Source organism: Bemisia tabaci, chromosome 9, assembly GCF_918797505.1.
Source record: "Bemisia tabaci chromosome 9, PGI_BMITA_v3".
Lineage (NCBI taxonomy): Eukaryota > Metazoa > Arthropoda > Insecta > Hemiptera > Aleyrodidae > Bemisia > Bemisia tabaci.
In genome coordinates this window covers 40,325,096-40,350,953 of record NC_092801.1, presented here as the reverse complement: position 1 = coordinate 40,350,953, position 25,858 = coordinate 40,325,096, and the positions used below count along the sequence as shown (strand labels likewise).

The 25,858-nt window shown below is 42.2% G+C and overlaps 1 protein-coding gene across 10 annotated transcripts in view; it reads right to left on the bottom strand.

Annotated features, from left to right (window-relative positions):
- The window catches only part of LOC109036850 (uncharacterized), a 217,477-nt gene that overhangs the window by 153,672 nt on the left and 37,947 nt on the right, over positions 1 to 25,858 (bottom strand). For all 10 annotated transcript variants that reach the window (XM_019051251.2, XM_019051252.2, XM_019051253.2 and 7 more), the window contains exon 2: positions 18,654 to 18,867. In XM_019051251.2, the coding sequence (XP_018906796.2) occupies positions 18,654 to 18,842 (189 nt within the window). In that variant the 5' untranslated portion in view covers positions 18,843 to 18,867. The remainder of the gene's footprint in view (positions 1 to 18,653; positions 18,868 to 25,858) is intronic.

The window sequence follows — 25,858 nt, the reverse complement described above, 5'->3', positions numbered from 1 at the left end:
GGAATGCAAGGAAAGGGGAAACTGCACTCCCAAAATATTGTCATTAATTAAAGCTGAAATTCCGTGAGTAAACATACAAATTTCGAAAAAAAAGTTGACAGTGCTCCCTCGTTGTTTACCCACTTCTCGGAGCCCCCCCCCCCCCCTTTACCCGCAACGTGACCAGTCCCGTGGTTCGTAGGTTTCTGCATCTCTGCATTAGGAATGGACTCCACAGTATCTATACTCCCTCTATAAATGCACTCTAATCGACATCCCTCACAACCTCAACATAAAATCTAAAAACCGCAACCCAACTGCCAACCCGGCCTCCCCGCAAAACGAAGCCGCTCCGTGCTAGACGTCAATTTTTTCAACGGCGGTCGCTATGAGGAATACTGGGTCGACGATCGGCAATGCGGCAGCGTTGCGGGTGAAACAGTGTCGGGGCAAACGCGCTGTTTCCAGCTTGGTGCGACACGCTACGTGATTCGGATAAATTATGGTATCTTGTTCAGCGGCCACCTCTTCCCCTCCTGCGGGGGAAAACGCCCCCACCCCTTCCCCCTGCGTGTCAGCGTGCATCCCACGAAAAACGAGCGACTACGGATCAGGATAGGCCCGATTCATTGTTGTCTATTTTTGTTAGAAACTCACATACATATTACAATACATGCAAATTCAATCATAGTGAGCCTGCTTTAAATCCTTCCTGAGGAAGTAGGATTGACATTAAGAGATAAGAAGGCTACGAATTAGTGTTTGAAACTCACCTTTAGAGTTTCAGGAGCCATGAGGTCCATCAAGCTCAATTTTCAGGGGCCATTGAAGATTTTTTTGGGGGCCAAATCGACTATTGGCCTATATATCACGGCGCATTTAGTGAAAAGTTAGACGCAAGCTTTTTTAGTTGACGGACTAGTAGCTGTAACTTGGGGAAGAGAAAAGCTCCAAAAATCGCCAAACAGAAACATCAGGATTTGTTTTTGTTTTCTTTATATTAATTCTTTTAAAATTTCAGAATCTAGAATCACTGTTTCTACGCGTTTTTTGGCCTCCTGAATCCCTAACAGTTTCATAGAATTTCGTGAAAATTTCCATCTCTGTAGGCAAGCCTCCTAGCGGCAAGGAGGGGGGGGGGTGTTGGGGGATGGTTCGGCAACGCCGCTCGGAAGATGTTTTTCCGATAGCGTCCGGGGTCCCGGGTCCGTACGCACGACACGTAGCGCAGGAAGCAATAAATTGGATTTCCACGCCGAATAGGAATATCGAGCCAGCCGGCTCGCGAGGGGGGAGGACAGGGCCTTCGGGGGGCTCCTGTTTTCAGCGGGCCCGGTTTTTATTATGATCCTTCGGGTTGCGAGCTTACATGTCAGCGAAGTCGCCGATAATTTGTTTTGTTCCGCCCCGAGTCTCAGCGACGCGACGCGACGTTGTTAACACCGCCGAGCAAATTATGCGGTCACCTCGACGAGCGCAGAAATTGAAAGGATCCCGAGCCGTGTGCAGGAGAGAGTGTGTGTGTGTCGGATGCGCTCCGGGCTTAAAGCCAATATTATGTCGTGAGATTGACTTTGGCTTTTGTAAATACAATAACCCGAGGCGCGACCACAGAAGATCCATTCAAGGAGGAAGAGGGGGGGGGGGAGGAGTGTCCGCGGACAGGGGGCCGTTCATGAACGACGTCTGAGTCTCAAGCCAATCCTGACGTCAGATCTTCAGTACAATTCAAGCTCTTCGAAGCTCACACAATTTGAAAGTTGAAAGAAAAAAAAAAAAAAAAGAGTGAAATTTCACTATTTTTTTGTTCGTCGAATCAGTATAGGTGCATTTCTTTGATTCAAGTCCCCTCTAGACTACTCACTCCGTATCATCAAACGGAGAACTAAGCAAAACCGTCACATCCACATTACGGTGGTTTAAAATCTCATATTCTACTTGAATTTTCGAAAGGAGGCCAACCAACATTTTAATTAAAATTAAAGTTGGGATGAATTTTACGTAAGCAATAAAATTTGCAACAAAATCTAGAAAATGAAATTCCCTGATTTTTCTGACACATTTGAGCGAAAATCCCAGGCGATGGAAGATATAAAAGATGCTTAAAAAGACATAATTCGAAATAGTATTCACTTAAAATTTGCTATTCCAGACGTCAAATCCATTCTAGAAAGGGAATGAAGGAGAATTTAAAAATTTTTCCAGGACACTTTCATTGTTTCCTTTAAAATTTCCTGGTATTCCTCGACTGTGGCAACCCTCAATTTTCGAGTGGGGCTGTATCCGAATTGCGTCCCTGGCCATTCCGAAATGCGTCCTGATCTCTATCCGAAATGCGTCCGGCGCATATATCGGGAAGGTGGCAACACCGCATTTGAAAGGCGATGTCAATCGATGATGATCGGGCATGTCCAGTGAAAAATTCTCGGTGTTTTTTAAAAGTTATTATCGATGGCGAAATTATTGAATCTAATACGAAACACAATCACCAATAAACTTGACGATAACGTTTGACGAGACAAAAAGTCAGCAACTCTGAAAAAAAAAGCAGCAGCAGCCTTTTTTTGCCAGTAAGAATGTAATTTTTTGAGTGAAACTACCGTGACGAAAGGGCCCTTTACACCTTGGATTATTTGTTTTAAAGTTTATGACGAGACTCACTCGATTTCCATTCGCCAAACGGTTTTTTGTAATACAGGGTGTACCAAAAGTCCGTCCCACCCCTGCTAACTTTTGAACGAATTGAGCTAGGGTAATGAAACTTTGGGAATGTTCCTATCTCAAAGGGGACCATCTTTTGGGGGGGTCAAAATTTTGGTCCCCCCTCAGGGGGGGCGCGGGGGGCCCCCAACTTTTTTTTTTCAAATGGCAACCCCTATCTTGTGATACATCATTCGATAGAGCATAAAAAACTAAGAATTTTGGCGCAAACCGCAGATCAATATCTTAATTTTTGACCGAGTTATGATAGGTCAAAGGTCAAATTTGACCTATTTTCAAAAAATCATAACTCCGGTTCAAATTATGGTAAAGAAAAAAAATAAAACGAGAAAATTTACCAAATTGTGTCCGCTTTTAAGTAAAAATTGCAGAAATCACTTCGCTGTAATTTTAAGGGGGGGCTTGGACTCCCAAATACGTCAATTCAAAGGTCATTCAATTTTCCCACGAAATAAGCCAATTTCCTCTAGATTTGCCTCCACATTATCGCAGTAAAGTCAAAATCAGTTCAACATTACGATGGCAAGTCCCCAAATTTCGGGAAGAGTTAAAAAAAACGAAATTTAAGGTGATTAAATTTGACCGTTTAAATTTCGTTTTTTTTTAACTTTTCCCGAAATTTGGGGACTTGCCTACGTAATGTTGAACTAATTTTGACCTTACTGAGATAATGTGGAGGCAAATCTAGGGGAAATTGCCTTTTTTCGCGGGAAAATTGAATGACCTTTGAATTGACGTATTTGGGGGTCCGAGCCCCCCCTTAAAATTACAGCGAAGTGATTTCTGCAATTTTTACTTAAAAGCGGACACAATTTGGTAAATTTTCTCGTTTTATTTTTTTTCTTTACCATAATTTGAACCGGAGTTATGATTTTTTGAAAATAGGTCAAATTTGACCTTTGACCTATCATAACTCGGTCAAAAATTAAGATATTGATCTGCGGTTTGCGCCAAAATTCTTAGTTTTTTATGCTCTATCGAATGATGTATCACAAGATAGGGGTTGCCATTTGAAAAAAAAAAGTTGGGGGCCCCCCGCGCCCCCCCTGAGGGGGGACCAAAATTTTGACCCCCCCAAAAGATGGTCCTCTTTGAGATAGGAACATTCCCAAAGTTTCATTACCCTAGCTCAATTCGTTCAAAAGTTAGCAGGGGTGGGACGGACTTTTGGTACACCCTGTATGGGAACTTTATGTCAACCGAACCCTACCATTCACCGCTCTTTTCCTATTTATTTTATTCTACTTTCCGGACATTGGTATCAACATGAGAAAAAGGTGAGCAACGTTGCCATTTACACCTTTTTCTTAAGAATTAAATGGACTTGATCTGGGACGCAGTTTGGAGAGTCCCGTCGGACGCAATTCGGAGTCTTCGGGACGGAATCCGGACTCACCCTCGAGTGGGGGTGTTCATTGGGGTCTTCGCAGAAATTCTAACGGGAAATAAGCTGTAGAAACACCGCGATATAAATTTGAGCATTTCGCTTGATTCTGTCCCGATGTCGCCTAGAACTGACCCCGGATCCGCTGCTGGCGCACAGTACTGCCGTGCTAAGGAAGAACGCCGTATGAACATTCGAGAGTTGCCAAATTTCCCTTGGTAAAACATGTATTTATGACGACATGCCTGCACATTTTTCTTTGACATTTTCAGATATTTTAGATTAAATTGCGTAATAGATTGTCTGAAGTTTTTGGAAACAAATATTCACAATTTTCCAAGTAAATTCAGTTTTTATCGAAGGAAACTTGGCAACGTCTAAAGGCTCATACGGTGTTCTTCCTTAGTACGGCAGCGTACGGGTAAATCACTCGACGCGGGCATCGTTCACTGCGCGAAACTAGGGGAAGAAGGCGGGGGCGGGAGGCTATGAAACGCTTTTCAATTCGGATGCCATCCGGTGTCCCATTTCGCCGTGGGCCCGACAACAAGGCGGACCGTGGGTCACGACAGATACAGTTAGACGCTCGGACGAGGGGGCGCGCGCGGCGGCGAGCAAGTCGACGAAAGGAGCGAGCTGCCCGGTGCCCACTCGGCGAGTCATCGAGATGGCCGGGGCCCCGGGGCAGTCAGGGGGTCACCCCCTCGCCCTCCCACTTCCCCGGGTCGTCGGACCGTGACACACGGGCGCCCGCAAGAGTGACCCTCGGCCGCCGCGCGGCGGACCGGACCGACTCCGTGCTTCCCCCATCGCAAGCCGCCATTCCTCCTGTTGGTCATGTTCCTCCGAGAAATGCATCTGAATCAGGTTTCCTGGAGAATTGAGAAAATGAAATTCCCCCTGATTTCCCTGTCACCTTTCGGTTATATTCCCTGACATTTGAACACATGCCAGATTTTTAAAAAGACATAGTCAGAAATAGTTTCGAGGCATTTGTTGTTCGAAACATCGAACCCACTCGATAAGGCAAATAGGGGTGGTTTGACGAATTTTCCCTGACATTTTAGTTGTTTTCCCCGATTTTATAAAATTCCTTGACTTTTCCCGGTATTTTTGGCCTGCGGCAACCCTGCAGGATAGAGTACCTTCGTAGGGAGAGTACAGATAAGTCGAAATATGGAGCTTTTAGGGCCCAGAAGGGCAGCAAACCGGCAAACACGAAAAACACTAAGAAGATTCAGTTGCTAATCTTCAGATTCCAATATCAAACCACGATGGCCAAAACTGTTCATAAATGAGTGTCACTCTGCAAAAATGAGTAAATTATGCTAAACCTACGTAAAATGTGCTTTACTAACAATGGTTCGTAGTAATTGTAATATTAAATCATCCTGGATGGTTGGCGTTTGAAGGCTCCATGACCTCCAAACCTCCAAATTACACGTCCGTTTCATGATCCATGTGGATATTCCGCAAAAAATCGACTCGTAGTGGCCCATTGCTGGAGGCCGCACACACCTCCTCTAGGGTGTCCCACTTTGAGGGTCACCTCCGAATTTTGATGATGGTACCCTCTAAATCGTTGACCCCACTCATAAAAATAAGATTGCACTAAAGAAAAAAATTCTAAAAAAATTTTTAAGGGTTGCGCACGGCCAAAAACTACCCCCCGGAATAGGGCAAAATGCAGAATTTTGCCCATTTTGACGATTTTTTTAAACGACATTGTAATTGAGCTAGGGTTCTGAAAATTTCACAGTAAGAGCATATGTTAGGGTACTTTAAAGAAAAAATTTTGTTCATGTCATCATGCGTTCCCAATTTTTGCTAAAAATCCTCAAAATTGGCTAAAAACGCGATAATTTCAAGATTTTGTATTTTTGTCTCATGACGATTTTTTCAGCTGACAAAGTTAAATTAATCATGGAACGTACCATTAATTGCATCTTCATACTCATTTTGACCAAAATTCATACTTTACTTTATTAACCCCTCCCCCTCCCCCTTCTTTATAACCGTAAATTCAGCGTTTCCTAAGTTGCGATAGGTGCATGTGATTTTTTTCTTTTTTCCATTAAAGATAATACTTTTATTCATATTCTTACATTTTAAATGTCGACGTAATGTTTCATTAAAGTGGTACTAACTTATATACAATGAGAGAGCATGATGTGAACTTGTTTAAAAAAAAAAAAAAAATAAATAATAACTTGTATTTTCGAAAAAAAAAAAATTAATTTTACTAAAGTAAATGGGAATGGACTCAAGCGCCAAACAATTAGAAACAGCATCATTCCTTTCTTCTAAAATACTTTCACAGAAGCTCCGTAGAAAAAGAAGAAACACCGACTCAATATTACTTCAAAACACGAGGTGAATCTTCCAAAAAAAAGTGGCAAGGTGCCTAAACAGTAGAGGAAATGCATGATTACTTCCTCTTTGAATACTTAACAACTGACGCTTCAGCGGTAATAACAGGCCAGTTCATCCCTCTGTTTTCGAAACTGGGGCTATTTTTCGGCGTCAATTTGATCCAACAGAAAGTGATTTGAAAGGACTTCAAAAAGTTTGCTTATTCAGTTTAAGATGTTCAATCTTTGCTGGTAAAAACCTCAGCTTTCAATTATTATTGCCCTTAAAGATGCGATTTGTATTTTACAAAAAAGTAGGTACAATAGTATTAATAAGAGAGTATCAGAGGCTTCATTGGCCACTTTTTCAAGACATTAAAGTTATCTTAGTGATAGGTTGGGGCCTCTGTCTGTTTTTGATTGATTTATTTCTAATGGCATGAAAAGAAAAACATTTAAAGCTTTAGTAACTAAAAAGAGCAATGATAATTGTCTCGGCAAGCTAGTGAAAAATGACACTGAATTACACACATTTTCATCCTATCATATGGTTGATTTCATAACAACGAAAAAATTAAGAAATTGCATCACATGAATAGTCATTGAATCTTCTTTGACGAAACTTCCTCCTAACTTTACCAGGTACATAAAAAGAAAGGAATAATGCATTTCCTCAACTGTTTTTTGTCACCTATTGCCTTGCACTATAACCTTGCCACTTCTTTTTGGAAGACTAAACTCGTTTTTCTGAACTATACTTAGTAGTAGTATGCTCTGAAGTTCTAAAGTATACTAAGTAACCATCCTAACCTTACCTATAACTTTCTTGTAAAATACAAATCGCATCTTTAAGGGCAATAATAATTGAAAGCTGAGGTTTTTACCAGCAAAGATTGAACATCTTAAACTGAATAAGCAAACTTTTTGAAGTCCTTTCAAATCACTTTCTGTTGGATCAAATTGACGCCGAAAAATAGCCTTAGTTTCGAAAACAGAGGGATGAACTGGCCTGTTATTACCGCTGCAGCGTCAGTTGTTAAGTATTCAAAGAGGAAGTAATCATACATTTCCTTTACTGTTTAGGCACCTTGCCAATTTTTTTTGGAAGATTCACCTCGTGTTTTGAAGTAATATTGAGTCGGTGTTTCTTCTTTTTCTACGGAGCTTCTGTGAAAGTATTTTAGAAGAAAGGAATGATGCTGTTTCTAATTGTTTGGCGCTTGAGTCCATTCCCATTTACTTTAGTAAAATTAATTTTTTTTTTTCGAAAATACAAGTTATTATTTATTTTTTTTTTTTTTTTAAACAAGTTCACATCATGCTCTCTCATTGTATATAAGTTAGTACCACTTTAATGAAACATTACGTCGACATTTAAAATGTAAGAATATGAATAAAAGTATTATCTTTAATGGAAAAAAGAAAAAAATCACATGCACCTATCGCAACTTAGGAAACGCTGAATTTACGGTTATAAAGAAGGGGGAGGGGGAGGGGTTAATAAAGTAAAGTATGAATTTTGGTCAAAATGAGTATAAAGATGCAATTAATGGTACGTTTCATGATTAATTTAACTTTGTCAGCTGAAAAAATCGTCATGAGACAAAAATACAAAATCTTGAAATTATCGCGTTTTTAGCCGATTTTGAGGATTTTTAGCAAAAATTGGGAACGCATGATGACATGAACAAAATTTTTTCTTTAAAGTACCCTAACATATGCTCTTACTGTGAAATTTTCAGAACCCTAGCTCAATTACAATGTTGTTTAAAAAAATCGTCAAAATGGGCAAAATTCTGCATTTTGCCCTATTCCGGGGGGTAGTTTTTGGCCGTGCGCAACCCTTAAAAATTTTTTTAGAATTTTTTTCTTTAGTGCAATCTTATTTTTATGAGTGGGGTCAACGATTTAGAGGGTACCATCATCAAAATTCGGAGGTGACCCTCAAAGTGGGACACCCTAACCTCCTCCCTTCTCCCGTACAACCGAGTCGAATACCGCCTCCGTCCTTGACACTGAGGCAGTGAGGCGATGAGGAGTACGGATAAAAATGATAAGCGGCAAATAATAGGTGATAAACCGAGGCGCAGGGAGCGATTCTGTCGCTCAAATCCGCTGCCAACGGGACGTGCGTGGGTGAGAGGGGGGGGGGGCGACGCGTGGGAGGGTCCTCCCCACCCCGCACGAATGCACACACTAATGGAGGGGCTGCGGCACAGACTGGCCGGGGAGAATTTTTGGCCGCAAGGGGTCTTGCGGTGGCCGCGGGACATGGGCTACGAGGGGACCCATGTTGCGCGCATCTCGTGGTCCATGAGTTAAAAAATAGTGTATTTTCTTCGGAAAATACACTAAAATGCTACTGGGAAATGACATGTCCGGTAACTCTGCCACGGACCGGTTGCCTTGTGCAGCTTTTCCGGTGAAACAGTAACTATTCTCCAGTCGAAATGAATCCGTCACTCTCAAAAAGACTAACACTCGGGCGACTCGCAGGAACTACCCGGCCTGCGAGACAAAATTTCTTGATTTTGTAGTTTTTGCATCAATCATTTGCACACTTTAGAACTAGAAATGCAACATTTTCAGCATTAACTTCATTGCTAATGATAAAAAGACGTGAGCCTTTCTCTGTTCAGTTATTGACAGCTCATTGTCAGGTTCGTAGATTCGCAATTCCTCATTGAGAATCATTCCTCCAAATTGATAATTAAGAGTAAGAATCAGAGATAATGCTGGACCAAACTACTTGTGATCTTGTTTTTGGATTTTGTGCACAAGCTAATATTCTTCCATATTTCAAAATAAATTATTTTTTTTGAATTCCAGCATTTATCATAAAATCCCCCAACTACTCTTTGATATCCATGACCTGATAAAATTCCTCAGCACGATGGTGATACGAGTGATATTTATAAGGAGAGGCGTGGCGTGCTTTGCGATGTTTCGATTGATCTACTATGTAAACCTATGGAAAAAGGTCGATAATCAGGGTGTTGGCAACGAACGCCGTAATAATCGATTCTTTGCCATAGCCTCAAATCGGAAAATATCTATAATCGATCATTTACGCTTCGCCACTGCATATGAGAGGGCGATCGGGGAAGCCGGCGGTCATCTCGGCGTCAACGGACCAGTAGCCGAGAGGTCACTCCACTCCACTCCGCTCCGCTGGGGGACACGGCCAAACACTTGCCAGATTGCGCCGGAAATTTAGCAAATATCCCCCCCCCCATTTGGCTCAAGGTAAAATATCCAGATCTTTTGACTTTTCGCACAATCCGGCAACCTCGCACAACCGGCGAGCATCGACACCGAATCCAGAAGCCACATTAACACCCCACTCAGCTTCCGAATATTATTCCACTAAGGGGCTTTCTTTTGTCTTCTTTTTTCCATCCTGGTAAAAAGCCCTATATTATCCTGCTTTGAATTGTCAAAAAGGGTTACTTATTTGGAGTAAATAGGGTAGAAAACCCTTAAACCCACGCGAGAAGGATCTATTTCGTCTCCTCAAAAAATCATTGAAAAAAGAAGACCTCAGAAGGAGCTTTGCGGGACATTACAAATTTCGGACATACATTTTTAGAAACTATTTAAAAATTCAATGAGCCAGTTCGGCTGAATTTTTTTATTACATATTATGAAAGTCCTTGGTGAAATGAGTATACAGAATTTTTTTCAGATTTTTTTTGAGCCCTCTGGCCTGAGAAATCTTACTTCAAAAATGCCAAAAATTGAAGGTCTCTGAAACGCTGTTTGAATCGCGCGGGCTGAGAACTGACGTCACACCTCAGGTGGTGACGACCCTTGGTTTATTCCGAGTTAGTCCGAACAATATGGCTGCTGCCCGGTTTGTTTATTTAGCGAAAGTTTCTAGCTGTATATTGTGATTTAGTGGTAAAATTTGACGAGAAATTTGTTGAAACATTTGGTTTCGTCCGAAATTAACTCTTTCTTGATGAAAAAAGGCGTTAAAGTTCGCGAAATTTATTCACCGGGCGTCCGCGAGTGAGCATCGGCTATCGGAAACGACGGGCTCGTAAACAAACGAAGATTGATAACAGGAAGGATCCAAACAACTCGGAATCTTTTGATTTTCTTTACCTTTAAACCATTTCTGACTTCTACAAAGCATCTGAAAATCAGTTTTATCGTATTTTACAATCTGGAGCTAGAGTCTATCGGCTCATTGTGATGTGTATTCAGAGTATTCTGAAACAGAAAGTCAGTTGTCATAAGTTCACACCCAGACATTCTTTTCTTGGATCATTCGCTTTTCATTTTCGCCTCAAATCAAGTGTTTTGTAGTTTCCTTATCTGAAGTATGTGGTTTTGAATTCATACAAGAGTTTGAAGTTCATCTGTTTTAGCATTAAAGCCTATTGAGCCCTCAAACTTTACCGATATGATTACAGTTCAAGGTTCCTCTGGTCCGTACCAAGTGATTAGGTACACATCAAAGATGTGTCCTATGGTTCTTCAAATTAACAGTTCAGAAGTAAATTAGAGACTACAGTAACTTAATCCACTCCTGCCCTTTCCTTCAGTGTTTGTTCGTGTCTGTTCTTTATGCGTTACCACTCTAGTGCATACACCGGTAATGTAGGTTAGATAGGTATTATCGCATATTTTCTACTAGCAGTACCTTCTCTTAAGCGTTCTAATTTAGCAAAGAAATTCCACCAGTTGCAGAAAATTGTGTGCGTAATGAATAAGTGAATATGAATACCTCCTTTTGGTGACTCAAAGTTTCTCAGATCCGTCTTAAGGAGGTTTCGCATGTAGGTGCATGATCAGTTTTGCCAGATGAAATTACTGCCCTAGCAGCTTCAAATTTATACTTTGATCTCTGATTCACTAATAAATGACACTTTATGGTGTCATTTATATTTAATCAGTTCAAAGCTAATGCGACAATAAATCATCAAAGGTCCGATTGAGGAAGAAATTTTCCGGTGAGTGCCACGGCTGAATCAACATTCCAACTAGACTTGCGAAGGTATCAACCCAAACAGACTCATGAGGAAGTGATACCTATATGGTAAGTGATAATTCTATTAAGGCTCTTTCATTTCTTAGATGCGGAGTGCATTAAAAATTTCTAAATCTGCTCATCTGCAGTCATATACTTGAAGAGGAGTACAACATGAAATGTAGGTGAAGTAACGAAATCGTGGGAATGAGTTAATCCTACAGCTTCTCTCCACTGAGACACGGATGAAGTAATCTGAAAGCCTTAAGCTGGAAGTTGGCAATGATGGAGGTTCCATGGTGTTTTTCCTGCCTTGAAAGATAAGGTTGTGCTGCAGGCCTTAAGCACTATGGAAAATTTGAAATATTGTGATTTTAAACGCAGGCTTCATCTAAGAATATGGAAATCGATCTCAAGTGCTTTCTCAGATAACTTTCAGAGTTTTTATTTTCATATATAAGAGACAATTATGAGATGATTATCCTACTATTCATGGTATTTCTGATTGAGAGTCAACTAGTTCACTTGATGCATTCACTTTCCTTTCAAAGAATGAAATATTAGAGGTGACTCTCAAACACTGCAACCGAGAAAGGGCCTTTTTGCATCCAGTGCCTCAATTACGTATTGACTACGGTGTTCAAAACTTCTACTTTCAGTTTAGATTTTAAATGGAAAACAAGTTGACTTAACGCTCTACATATTCACAAAATTTTCGGCATGTAGAAGATATAAATATCGCACACATTTCAGAAATTTTGTCGAATAATTTTTCCATTAGGACATCAAGAGAAGCAATCAGACTAAAACTTAGTGAATCTAGGTAAGTACTTTCTCAGATTAGCCATGCCACTACTTTTCCACGCTTTTTCATTAATCATTATCCACAAAGTTAAACATACTTAAATCTAAATGTTACACTAAACTTGTGTATTTAACCTGATAGTACCTCAGTAATTATAATTATCTTACCTGTTAAACTGTATGATGCAATGAAAAAAATTTCACTTCCAGACAGATGATCATTTCCTGGTTGATACCTTCGCAAGTCTAGTTGGAATGTTGATTCAGCCGTGGCACTCACCGGAAAATTTCTTCCTCAATCGGACCTTTGATGATTTATTGTCGCATTAGCTTTGAACTGATTAAATATAAATGACACCATAAAGTGTCATTTATTAGTGAATCAGAGATCAAAGTATAAATTTGAAGCTGCTAGGGCAGTAATTTCATCTGGCAAAACTGATCATGCACCTACATGCGAAACCTCCTTAAGACGGATCTGAGAAACTTTGAGTCACCAAAAGGAGGTATTCATATTCACTTATTCATTACGCACACAATTTTCTGCAACTGGTGGAATTTCTTTGCTAAATTAGAACGCTTAAGAGAAGGTACTGCTAGTAGAAAATATGCGATAATACCTATCTAACCTACATTACCGGTGTATGCACTAGAGTGGTAACGCATAAAGAACAGACACGAACAAACACTGAAGGAAAGGGCAGGAGTGGATTAAGTTACTGTAGTCTCTAATTTACTTCTGAACTGTTAATTTGAAGAACCATAGGACACATCTTTGATGTGTACCTAATCACTTGGTACGGACCAGAGGAACCTTGAACTGTAATCATATCGGTAAAGTTTGAGGGCTCAATAGGCTTTAATGCTAAAACAGATGAACTTCAAACTCTTGTATGAATTCAAAACCACATACTTCAGATAAGGAAACTACAAAACACTTGATTTGAGGCGAAAATGAAAAGCGAATGATCCAAGAAAAGAATGTCTGGGTGTGAACTTATGACAACTGACTTTCTGTTTCAGAATACTCTGAATACACATCACAATGAGCCGATAGACTCTAGCTCCAGATTGTAAAATACGATAAAACTGATTTTCAGATGCTTTGTAGAAGTCAGAAATGGTTTAAAGGTAAAGAAAATCAAAAGATTCCGAGTTGTTTGGATCCTTCCTGTTATCAATCTTCGTTTGTTTACGAGCCCGTCGTTTCCGATAGCCGATGCTCACTCGCGGACGCCCGGTGAATAAATTTCGCGAACTTTAACGCCTTTTTTCATCAAGAAAGAGTTAATTTCGGACGAAACCAAATGTTTCAACAAATTTCTCGTCAAATTTTACCACTAAATCACAATATACAGCTAGAAACTTTCGCTAAATAAACAAACCGGGCAGCAGCCATATTGTTCGGACTAACTCGGAATAAACCAAGGGTGGTCACCTGAGGTGTGACGTCAAAAATCGGCGTTCGCGCCACGGCCCGGATTCAAATAACGTTTTTGAGGGGCACGATTTTAAAATCGCATTTTCTCCCCTTAGCAATTTTTTTCAAAACTTTTTATTGTGCTCATCGTTTTTCTGGTGAAATTTTACATATAGTGCAATAGCTTTTAAGCCAATCCCTCACCAGCCGAACTGCCTCAATTCTCCCTACAAATAATGATCCTGATAAAATTCCAAACGTATGGGGTTAAAATGACACGAACTTAGTAAAATTGATTTCGAGTAAAATATTTTGATTACAATTTTAAAATTGATTTCTGTTTTTTCGTCGTCACCCGGGCAGACTTCGCACCCCTGTTACGTTACATACCTACATTGAAATGAAGTTGAGAGTAAAGTTTCCAGTCTTCCAAGGTCGAAAAAACGCGACAAGCGGTCACGTAAGGTTTTCGGACCCTTCACCTTCATTTTAAGCGCCACGATTTCGAGCCGAGTCTGCATTTTGTGTTTGTGTTGGATTGTTTGTTCCTGTTTTCGCGCTCGCTGCAGTAAGCGACCCTGAAGGGGGCGTCGTTGCAGTATCGCTGCTCCGCAGTGCTCATCCCGCAGTTTTGTGCCAATAACCTAACCTGTAGTGTCTAGTGGAAATACAGAGCTTCCCCTTTTTCCCACGAAGAAAAAGGTCCTATGCGGGTACAGAAAATGCAACTTTTGCCTTACTGCGACGCCAAGAGGTCATAACGGGCCTTGAACTCCGATGGCCTCGATGGCTCTCGCCAACTGCGTCAATATTTACGGGCTATTATTGGAATGATAGACAAAGCTATAGACAAACAAAAAATGGAAAATGGAGTAATGCTGTTGGTGTAAGCAGGTAGATGCAAAGGACAAAGAAGGTTATACTACCTAACGGCAACCCACGAGCAATATTTGAAACTCGGCATGAAGTTTTAGCAGCCATCTGGCTGCAACTTTTTTTCTTAACGGCAATCTCAGATACCGTGGGGGCCAAAATGAAAAATTGCCCTTTCGAAATAGAGTTCCTTTATAGAGAGAGTATGAACAACTCGATTTATGTAGCTCTTAGGGCTTAAAAGGGCGACAACGTGGAAAACGAAAATCACTAGTAAAGGGCCACTGCCAACCTATACATTTGGAAGATCACTCAATATGGCCGATACCGCATTACAAACAAGCATCTTAAGGATTATGACTTTGAAACTGAGTAAATGTAAGCGAAATCAAAGTTTTATACGTGCTTTTATAATTTTTGATCAGTTTAAATAGTTGAAATGTGAAAATTAGTACCACCGGATAATTCGAGTTCAAAGCTCCCTTTTGGGCCCCAAGATCTACATGACCTGATCAAACCTAACCTCAAACTTTTCGAGTTAACGCCGAAAAATCCCAAAACGGAGTTTAACAACAATTTTCGTAGCAGCCAAGGCTTGGCCCGCTAGTTACATTTCTTAGCGGCCAAGGCGGTTTCTCACCGGCAAATTGCTGTTTGGCCGGCGTGTGTTTCAAGCACTGCCCACGAGAGACCCTGTCCCTACTGTTGGTCCAACATTAGCCCACTCGGTCTATAACAACCACCCGTTTCAACTAACAGGATCGCTCCATTTATCCAGCCGTCTTCTTTGTCTATAGCTTTGTCTATCAATATCAATAATCCGCCTGCCGCAGCGATTCAACAAAGTTGGACACACTGCTTCCCCTCCTTTCAAGTGTGAGCGAAACGCTCGATTCGATCGAATCGATTCTTATCATGGGTTTTGACGGAGGGAACCTCGGTGATGCCAACTTGGCGGAACGGTACCCGGTGCGGCGATGATGCAGTTCGCGGGGGCCGATGACGTGGCGGGGGAGGGGTGTTTCGCGGCAGTTCAACAATGAGTCATACGGTAGCCGAAGTCGTCTCGTTCCCGGGCGGCGTTGCCACTTTTCACGGATTATTCACCTTTTCCGATCAGTTTCGGACGGCCGGACGGCCGGCTGGCAACCCGGCTGCCGTGGTCTATCGGTCCGGCCACTCAGCCGCGGCGTCCTGCTCCGTTAGTCGCCCCCCCCCCCCCCCCCCGGGTAGCGTCGCCGGGGGACGCTGCTCCCGGTTTTCCCGTTTCGGCCTCGCGGGGTCTCCGTCCGTTTGCCGGGTCAGTCCTGCGCAGTAGTGAGACTCCCGAGCATTTTCTTCTTGTATTTTATCCATATTTTATATATTTTGTAACCTACATTTATAAAACCCTTCCTGAATCAGTTTTTTTTTTCTTCTTCTTTCCATAATTTCTTCATTTTACAGCACTGAAAAAAAAATGTACGGTCAATGTAGAAATACCCCCAGCCGATGATATACCTGAGGGCGATTCCGGCGTGTCTCGAGAAGAAGACACACAGACAAATTAATTCCGCACAGAGTACTAATACAATTGAAGATTTATTCACATTAGCTATATACTTTAGTTACATATGTATATTTTAATTCAGGCTTTATTATTCACTTTATAAATCTAAGAACTTCAGCTTCTGTAATAAATAAAAAAAAAAAATAAAATATGGAAATACCGTCTGTCCCGGGCTTAGAGGCCGAAAGTTCCGGGTGCTGGAGCCGTAGCTTCGATTGCTCCGGGTGCTACGCCCAGAACTTTCGGTCTCTGAGCCCAGAGGGCGGACGGTACGTCTGTGCGCCCCGTAAGTACGGCTTCCACGGCCGGAGTTTTTTTTCAGTAAGGGTATCTACTAAAACTGACTGGCATACAATCAGAACTTTTCTGGTGCATTTTTAGTACTTTCCTTGAAAATTCGGTACCTCGTCATCAGAAAAATGCACTTACTTTTTCGGTGCCTTACTTTGACGAATTCGAAATTTTCCCCCGATATTTTGAATGAATTTGAATGGAAAAAAAAACAGTGTTGCCAAATTTCGATAATCGCCACTGATGACGACCCGCTACCTGTACGGCTTTCTCCCTTGGCGAGCCACTACAGCTGGAGTCTTAAAACCATCGGGTCTTGGACTATTTTTCGTGGTTGAAATAGAAACACGAGAATCTCAATCGGCGAGAGCTTACTATGCTCGAGTACAACCATGGCGGTGTAGCCATCCGGCAGGAAAACATCGGTGAAAACCCTGATTTCCCGGTGGAGCTGGCAAGGGTGGACTATGAGTCACGACCGTTAGTTAATTAGCCGAGTCCGGAGTCCGAGTGGCGGAGTCCATTAATTGGGGCGCCGGGCGCCCCCCGCCCCTACCCCGCGCACCCAACCGCGCCGCCCGAATCGCCCTTAAATCCACGCTTTTATGCAAGAAGGAGCTATGTACTAAAAACTAATATTTACCCTCGTCACTCGGGCACGTACCACACAACTCCAGAGAATTGATATAATTTCACGACACGGAACTACTGTTAAAGGACCGTTTATGAAATACTTAACGTCCAAGGAGGGGGGGGGGGGTCGAGGAGAATGCTACGTCAGTTTAACGAAAAGGATGGAGAATACTGCCGTGCCATGGAAAAACGCTGTATGAGCCTTCAGGCGTTGCCAAATTTCCTTTGACAAATAACGAATATTGGGAAATAGGTTTATTTATCTTTCCCCCGGTACTTCATTCGGTACTATTTAGACCCTTACGGTTAAGCACCACATTCTTGTTCGGCGAAACAGAGCCAGTTGAGGTATATAATAATATATCAGACTATTTTTTCCGAGCTGGGCAACGTTGCTGGCGGTGTTTGCTCACTGACGTTGAGCACGCGAATTTTCAATTGGTTGCCAAAGCGATCTCACCCTCGCTTCCCCAATTCCCACCTACTTCCGCCGCCCCACGTCGCACCGGGTATACCCCGTGAGTTCACCCCCTCGTTGGCCGCCACGGTGGAAATTCGATCCACCGCCACGACCCCCCCCCCCCCTCCACGCACTCTAGCGACATTCAGCCGTAACGCCCAACGCAGTCTCCCCAAAATCCCCAAGCAAACCCGACCGAGTGTCACTTGGCAAGCTTCCATAGTTCATGAGGGTAAATCATATGGACTACGTTTTGCAACGGGGGACTACTACAAATATTTTAAACTCATTCTAGAAACAACGTAAGTATCATTTGTGTCCCCATGCGAACAGATTATTTTGATTTATACGCCTGAAATAGTAGATCCCTTTGGTGAAATGTAGTCCATTTGCGACTGTCCGCGGGGAAAAGCCTTGGTCCACAAAAACCTTAAGTGGACTACATTTTGCGATCGGGTACTACAACAATACCTGGCTCATTTAATCAACAACGAGTCTGTCATTAGTTTCCCTATGTGGAAATGTTCTTTTATGGGTGCTAGAAATTCTGCTATGTTGAGGGAAAACACCGAATATGCCTTTAGACGTTGCCATATTTCCTTCAATAAAAACTTAATTTACTAGGAAAATTGTGATTATTTTTCTTTAATTTTTTCAGAAAATTTTGTTCGCAATTTTATCTAAAATGTCTAAAAGTTTCGAGGAAAATACGCATGATTTTCCTCCAAAATACATGCTTTATTCGGGGCAATTTAGAAACTTTGATGTTCATACAGCGCTTTTCCTTAGCGGGGCAAAATAGTAGTTCCCAACTGCATACAGGATGTCTTAGTTCTTTTTTATCATTTTGGGAATTCCTTATGAAATCCTGATTTTTGACCGCTGAATCTTGATTTCATATTTTTTCCAAACCCTGATCAAGTCCTGACTTTTTGCGGAGAAAAATTAAAGGACGGATAGCGGATAGTTAAGGAAAAATAAGCGGACGGCCGACTTTTCTCAAATCCTGATTTTACGACCGATTTTTCTTCAAATCCTGATAGAATGAGGAAAATTCTGATGCTAGACACTCTGAGCAAGTCGAAATTAGGTAATTCTTATCGAGGCAAGGGGAGACGTTCGCTGTTAAATGGGAAAATTTTCTACTTTTGTAATGAGGATAAGTTCGAATCAACTTTGACTCCTTTCGAGTCGGATTTGAGGAGTGGCTTACCTGTGCTTTGGTGTGTGTTGCGTCGCCGTTGAGGGTGGCTTTGACGTTCTCGACGTTTTCGGTGGCCTTTTCGAGCTTGCAGGCGGCCCCGGCCCCTTCTTCCGTGGCCACGGCCCCGTTCTCTTCGGTGGCCTCCTTCGGCGGCGAGGCCGTTATGTCCACCGATCTTTTACTATTCCGTCCACCCATTATTGCACACTAGTAATTGTCACTCCTGAAACACAAAAACAAACACCCGTACATTAGTCTGCAATCATTGACTTCCTCTTCATCTTTTGCAATGAAGAAAATCTTAGGCAATTAGGCCCCCAAGGTTAATTTTCTTAGACGTGTTTTGACTGACCTCCTGAAACGATCATATCTCCTGGCGTGCTAAGGAAAAACACCGCATCAACATCTAGATCTTGCCACATTTCCCCTTAGGAAACGTTCATTCTTGAAAAAATTTGAATGTTTTTCAATGTTCTTCTTTGAAATTTTCAGATATTTCAGTTTGAATTGCGGTCAAGATCTGGCAACGTCTGCAGGTTCATACGGCGTTGTTCCTTAGCGCCGGAGTATTCTTGTGCTCGAGCAGCGACTTGGAAAGCGTTCCCAGGGTTGCCACAGAATTCAGAAAATGAAATTCCCTGATTTCTCTGTCAAATTTTGGTAAAATTCCCTGACGATTGAGGATAAGCCAGATGCTTAAAAGACATGGTTTGAGATAGTTTTCAGGCGAAATGTGTTATTGGAAACGTTCAACCAATTCTAGGAAGGAAATAAAGGTGACTTCACAATTTTTCCCGATATTCTCGGCATGTCCCCTGACGTTTCCAGGTTTTCCCTGACTTTTTAAAATTTTCTGACATTGTCCGGTTTTCTTGGTATTCCCTGACCGTGGCAACCCTGTGACATGCATAATTCTGTATTAGGCGAATTTTATCTGTTTTTGTTTGCTCAACAAGTTGTTCATCAGCCATCAATGGGCATGAAGAAGCGTTGACCTCCGAATTTAATTTTTGCCTGACATTTACCGTTTCTCCCTAACTGTGGCAACCCTGCTTCGCGGTTCGAGCAGTGCAAACTGATCGATGATGTTGAGTTTCCAGCGGAACTTGAGCAACGACAATTAGGATCAGTCGATTCGATCAATTAGCAAGGAATTTGGATTTCGGGAATCGATTCAAGAAACTTCCGGCGCTCGGGCAATCAGGTGTGACCCGACCATGAACTCCGGCTAGGAAAGAAACGTCGGCATCGACCGAATCCGAAGCTGACGAACGATAACTGGACTACAATTCGCAAATAAGGGACGATTAATTCGGCGGACTAATTACATTTTACATCCCGATAAATTCGTATTTTATTAATGGTAATTTGGCAACGCCTGAAGGTGAAACCCGGGGTTTTTCATCGACGTTTTCTGATTGGTTAATCAAACGACCAATGAAAAACATATCGACACAAACGAGGGACACAAAACAAGGCCTCTACTTTTTCCACCTACCTATCCTATTTTATACTTACCAGTCCCAATTCACCTCGTATTATCCCATTACATTCCAACTTATCCCGTTTTATCAAAATTTATGCTGATCTTCACCTTTTCATGGGGAAAGAGTTCCACGAACCAGGGCGTCAACTTAAACAGGCTGGCCGAAAATTAGTACTTTTACAGTACATTCCGAAGATTTTCAGTACCTCCTCGAAAAATTAATCCTTCTTCAGTATCTCCATTAGACGAAATTTGAAAAAATTCAAATTTTTTGCTCAAATTGCGACAAAAATGACAGTAAAATGAAAAAAAATCCCGGACCTTCTTGCGGAAATTCCGCACTTTTTCAGTATTTCCGGACCACCCTTGAAAATTCAGTAATATTTCCGGAGATTAGAAAATTAAATGGCCAAATTTGAAAACCTGACTCCGTATTTTCGCGTTTATCTTTTTCTGCTCGCGCGTTGAAGTCACTCTACTTACGAGTGTAAGGCTTCGCCTCGAATTTCCTACCATTTAAAAAACGACACACGAAATACGTTTCTCACGTAAGAGCTTGTTTCCCATTCGCAATTGTGTGCGCACGACGATCACTGAACTGTTAATTGACAATTCAATCTACGTTATCAAAGATAAGCTCAAGTTAGTATTTAGAGGAATGGAAAGAGCCGCGCGCGTGCAAAGCAATCTTTAACTGTTCCTAAACAGTTTAATGAATCAATGCAATTACAGATCGAACCACTGAAAACACTTGATCCAACTCAAGTGGCTTATTCAGAGGATTGAGAGCTGAGCAATGCTACAAGATCTCAGGATGATATATAAGAAATTGACGATTCTTAAGTAAGTAATGATTCGAATCTTATAATTTTTAGCTGATCCCGAGGATCAAGTATCAAAACACGATTCTGTGACCAGCGCAATGATCCATTCTACCTGATTAAAGAAAAACGCCTGATGTCCCCGACTCCCCTCTCATAAGATATTTAAGTTTTTTCGAAAAAAATTGGGAATATTTTTTCTTAAAAAAGGACTGTTCACATCAAATTACAAATAATTCTCCCACTCTCTCGAAAATTGGTGATTCGTCAAAGGAGATAGGGTAACCTCTGAAGGTTCATACGGCGTTCTTTTCTGGCACGGAAGAAATGGTCTCGGGGCACAGAGGATCGAGTTAATCAGAGAGTTCGGACATAAAATTGTGGACTAAAACTGCAAATTGTGATGTTCATTTCGTCGCATTTTACATTTTAAGGAGTGCCGATAGAGGAAAATATCACGAGGAAACCATTTTTAGAACCTCAAAGTTTTGTATAAACGGAGTTTTAAGCTTTTGAAGTCTCAAATTTTGTCCGACCTCTCCTATTGACTCGATCCACTATTCGGTGGTCCACTTGAAATGTGGCAAGATTAAAATTTTGAGAGCTGCGTTATCGGTTTCGGATTAATTATGCATTGTACTGGCGACGAGTGTCGAGTGAGATGGCCTTACTGCCGCTTGGCAACCATCATCTGCTTTGTTTTCTCATCAAGTGTGTACATTCCGTAAATTGTTCATCGATGAGTGATGACAAACGAGAGAGGAGTGCCACGGCGGATAAATTGTTTTCCTCTGTCTTTGATTTTAAAGGGCTTTCACATAATTACGATTCCCCTCCAAACAATCGTAATGTTATCCAACAGCAGTTCCTCGCCCTCTTGAAGTGGGCGAGAGACAATCGTCACACAATGGACCGAATAAACGGGAAAGGTCGAATAAGAATTTTTTTACTCAAACTGCAAATTTAGATGTTGATTTCGTCCAATTTAAAATTTTGAGGGATGATTCTTAAAGAAAATTGTACGAAAAAACCAATAATATCATTTTTGAGAACTCAAAATTTGGTAAAAACGGAGTTGTAAGCTTTTAAAGTTCCGAAATTTTGTCCAATCTCTCCCATCGACTGGATTCACTGTGCGTCATAAGAAATTTAAGACTTCTCAAGACGCAACCAAGATGCTCCTGTCATAATTTCCTATTGAAATGCGTCGTAAAATAAGAATCAAACCGAAATTAAGTACTTCAGTCATAATTCTTCCACGTCATTAAAGCTTGATGGTTGACGAGTTGGACTAAAATGTTCAATTTCATTTATCAGCCTTCTCCTCACCATCCTTCCTATCTCTTATCTCGTGCATTTAAAATTTTTGAGCTGTTGCACATTATGGAATGGAGACGTACATTGCGAAGTTACAGTCTTGCAATTTTTCATGAAATTTCAAAAAAATATGCAAAAATATCTTCCGAATAATTCAAAATTAAATGCAAGGCGACTGGTTTTTGCTTTTTGGTGTTTTTCAGTCCGTGTTGCATTGTAACCCAGACCACGAAAATATATGTTTCATATTTTTCATATACCTATTTCACAACTTTGTAGAATTTCACGATATATTTCATGCTATTTTACACTGCCACTTATCACTTAATGCAACAATATTCCACAAAATATGGGCAGTGTTTAACATGAGTTTAAATTAGAGTACCTTTATAGACATAGTATGGCCATTTCTGTGCCGGTTCTTCATTGGTCGCGAGAAAATAGGCGGACACGATGTTCTTACGGCCGTAAATAAACAAACAAAATGGCTGTTATCAGCAAGCAAATGTGAGGTTATGCACATACCTTACATCCTCCTGTGATAAAGGCGAAAGGCGATTTAACAGTGTTTTCATGTGTTATTCGTAGATATGCTAAACTAAATTGTTACTGCCGTATAATTGAAATTTTTGTCAAATTTTAGCTCCTTATCAATGTTCAACGCAAGCGTCGCCGTCTTGTTTGTTTATTTACGGCCGCGCGTCAGAGCATCATGAAGCCTAAAAACTCGTTGAGCAATCAAAAAGCGGCACAGTTTTCCTGTAGTTTAAGGATACGAACGGCCATACTCTGTCTATAATGGTACTATAGTTTAAATGGCAGGTTGGAGTGTGAGCCCAATTGAAGCTAAACTGAATCAATTTCAGTGTGTTTGCTCTAGTGAGCCGTTCTAGAGGTTCAGTTGGTTGGGTCAGATGGGTGAGAGTGAGGAATGAGTGACGTGAAGCATTGCTCAAGCTCGGCGGAGGAATGCCTCGCGCCTGCTCGCGCCTCGGTGCCTCGGGAACGCGAACGCGAACGGGAACCAAGAGCGAATAACTTTTGTCCAAGGTCCCTATTGTTTCTCGGCGGCGACGACGCTCCGGCTATCATCGTCCAAGGTGAGGCCTCCTCCTCTGGATCGGGATCGGGGGGGACAGCCGAAGACATTGAATAAGCAGAGCCATGACGCGGCTTCGGCTAATTATTACGAGCCGAATGACTTCTGATGAGGTCCCACCGACCGACCGCGGCGCGCGGGACTCCCGACTCCGGGTGACGCAACACACCTGATTCCGTCCATCTCCATCTCGGACAGCGAGGAATTCAACTCGTCATGATTATTGCCATCGGATCCGAGAGCTCAGTTTCCGAGGCTCAACCTACGACCTACCATTTGCCAACGGTCCTCATCACTATCTGGGCTATCGACACACAGAGGAGTTTGATTTCATTAAAATTAGATTAAACAAATTCAACCAAGGTTAGGTCATGGAACTTTTAAGGCTTAAACAAGCAGTCAACGTATCAACTCCAAGTATCCAGAACGATTTATTATTACAATGAACCCCTACACAAGGTACGGATTTGAGGCATTCTCATACATGCGTCTCGGACAGTGCTTCACGTAAAACACGATTTTTGCATTGAGGGTTATTCAAGTCATCTTCTAACTAGGAGATTAACGTTTTTATTTTACATTGGCTACGGGACATTTAAATTGCCCGGTCACAAGAAACGCAATACTCTACGTTAGTCGAATCGCACCTTAAAACGGTATTGGCAGGCTTCTCAGTCAAGCATCGTTCCATTCCCATCCTTTATTGTTCAAAGTGTAAACATTTTGCTGCAGCTGAGCATAGGAGTCAAGATTGAGGTTGCCAGATTTTTATGTCGCAGAGACTGTCATGGTAAAGTTTAGTGTGCGATTTGACTCATTCAGACTATTTCTCCATTATCTCATTCAGACTTCATTTTCTTGAGCGGGAGGTTTGAGTTCACGCGTCAAGAAACATTAAATATCTTACAATTAGTTAGGAGTTAATTTCAGTGATTTTCGTTGCGTAAATCGTGTTTTACCTGAGATTTTGGGTAGGTGCCATGTATCAGAATCCTACACTTCGTGCCTTGTCTAGTAGTCCATTTCACGACCCTTCGTTTGTATAATTAAAAGTGCCCATGTGACTTAGTTTTGGCACGAATTTACTAATTTTTCTCGTTTAGGAACACTCTTGATTATCTTGGTTTGATACTGGAATCTCAGATCAGTGGGTCTGAAGATTTTTCCAATGTTTTTCGTGTTCGACGGTTTGCTGCCATTTTGGGCGCTAGGCTAACAGCTCCGAATTTCGATACATCTCTCTCCATACACGTATTCTGGTAATGACCTAAACAGTTTTTCTCTGAGAGCAAAATGCGTTCAATTTTCATCCACAACAAATAGCGTAGCATCACGTTTCCTCCTTTTCCGACGGCCTTCACTTGGGCCTGGGTGACGAGTTTCAAAGGAAGGATGAACTTGAAAATTGGGGAGCTACGGCTTTCTGGGCTATGACGGGAGAATAGTTCCTTATGGGAGAATGGAAGTCGGATCGGACGACTAGGACGGGTCGGATATGGCGAGGGTTGAGGCCGACCGGGCGAGCGGGAGCGGGCGCTGTGGATGGAAGGTGCAGGCGGCAGAAGCGCCGACCATACGAATGGACTCATTAGAGCAGAAACGGTGGCACCGGGCAACCCAGAGGAGGCATCCGACCGATATGGCAGCTCATCGATGGCCACTCTGCCCAGCGCCGACCGACCGACCGACCGACCGACCGCTTCCCCACAGCACGTCCCGGCCACGTCCACCAACCGCGCCGCGCTCCCGCTTCCCGCGTTGCCACCACTGAAAACAAATATCCGCCCGTCCAAGCCGTCCTCACGGGCTATACAGACACACCGTCCGCGTTGCGGGCTCCGCGGCTCAAAACGGGCGCAGCACCCGGAGCAATCCAAGCTACGGCTCCAGCACCCGCAACTTTTGGCCTCTGATCCCAAAACGGACGGACGGTATGTCTACAGGGTGATCCAGGATTACACGGCCAGACTGCAGGAGCCGAAACACCCCAAGCCTTCTCTTGACATTGAGATTTCGAATTTTTTTACATCATTCATGAATTCAGGGCATGAAAGTACTGGGTGGTACAAATTTTCATGAGACTTGGTTCACAGCCGTTGCCAAAATTCAGGAAAAACTTTCTACTTTCCGAAATATTGGAGAGGCTGTAGCTCCGACTGGGGGCTCTTATGGGGGGGGGGGGGGGTATTTACAACAAAAAAGTCTTATTTGGACCCATAGAACACGCTACTGCAGTCTGGCCATTTCGACCCTGGTTCACCCTGTATACAGCCCGTAATTTTTTTTTATCAGTGCGGTTAAAAAGACATAATTTGAAAGGGGTTCCACTGAAATTTCTTGTTCGTATCGCTAAACTCGTTCTAGACGGCAAATAAACATGATTTATCAATGACTCCCTGACATTTCCTATATTCCGCGACTCGGGCAAGCCTAAGAATCTTGGGGGACATTTCACTATATTGCCAGAGCTCGGATTGGCAACGGCGCGCGA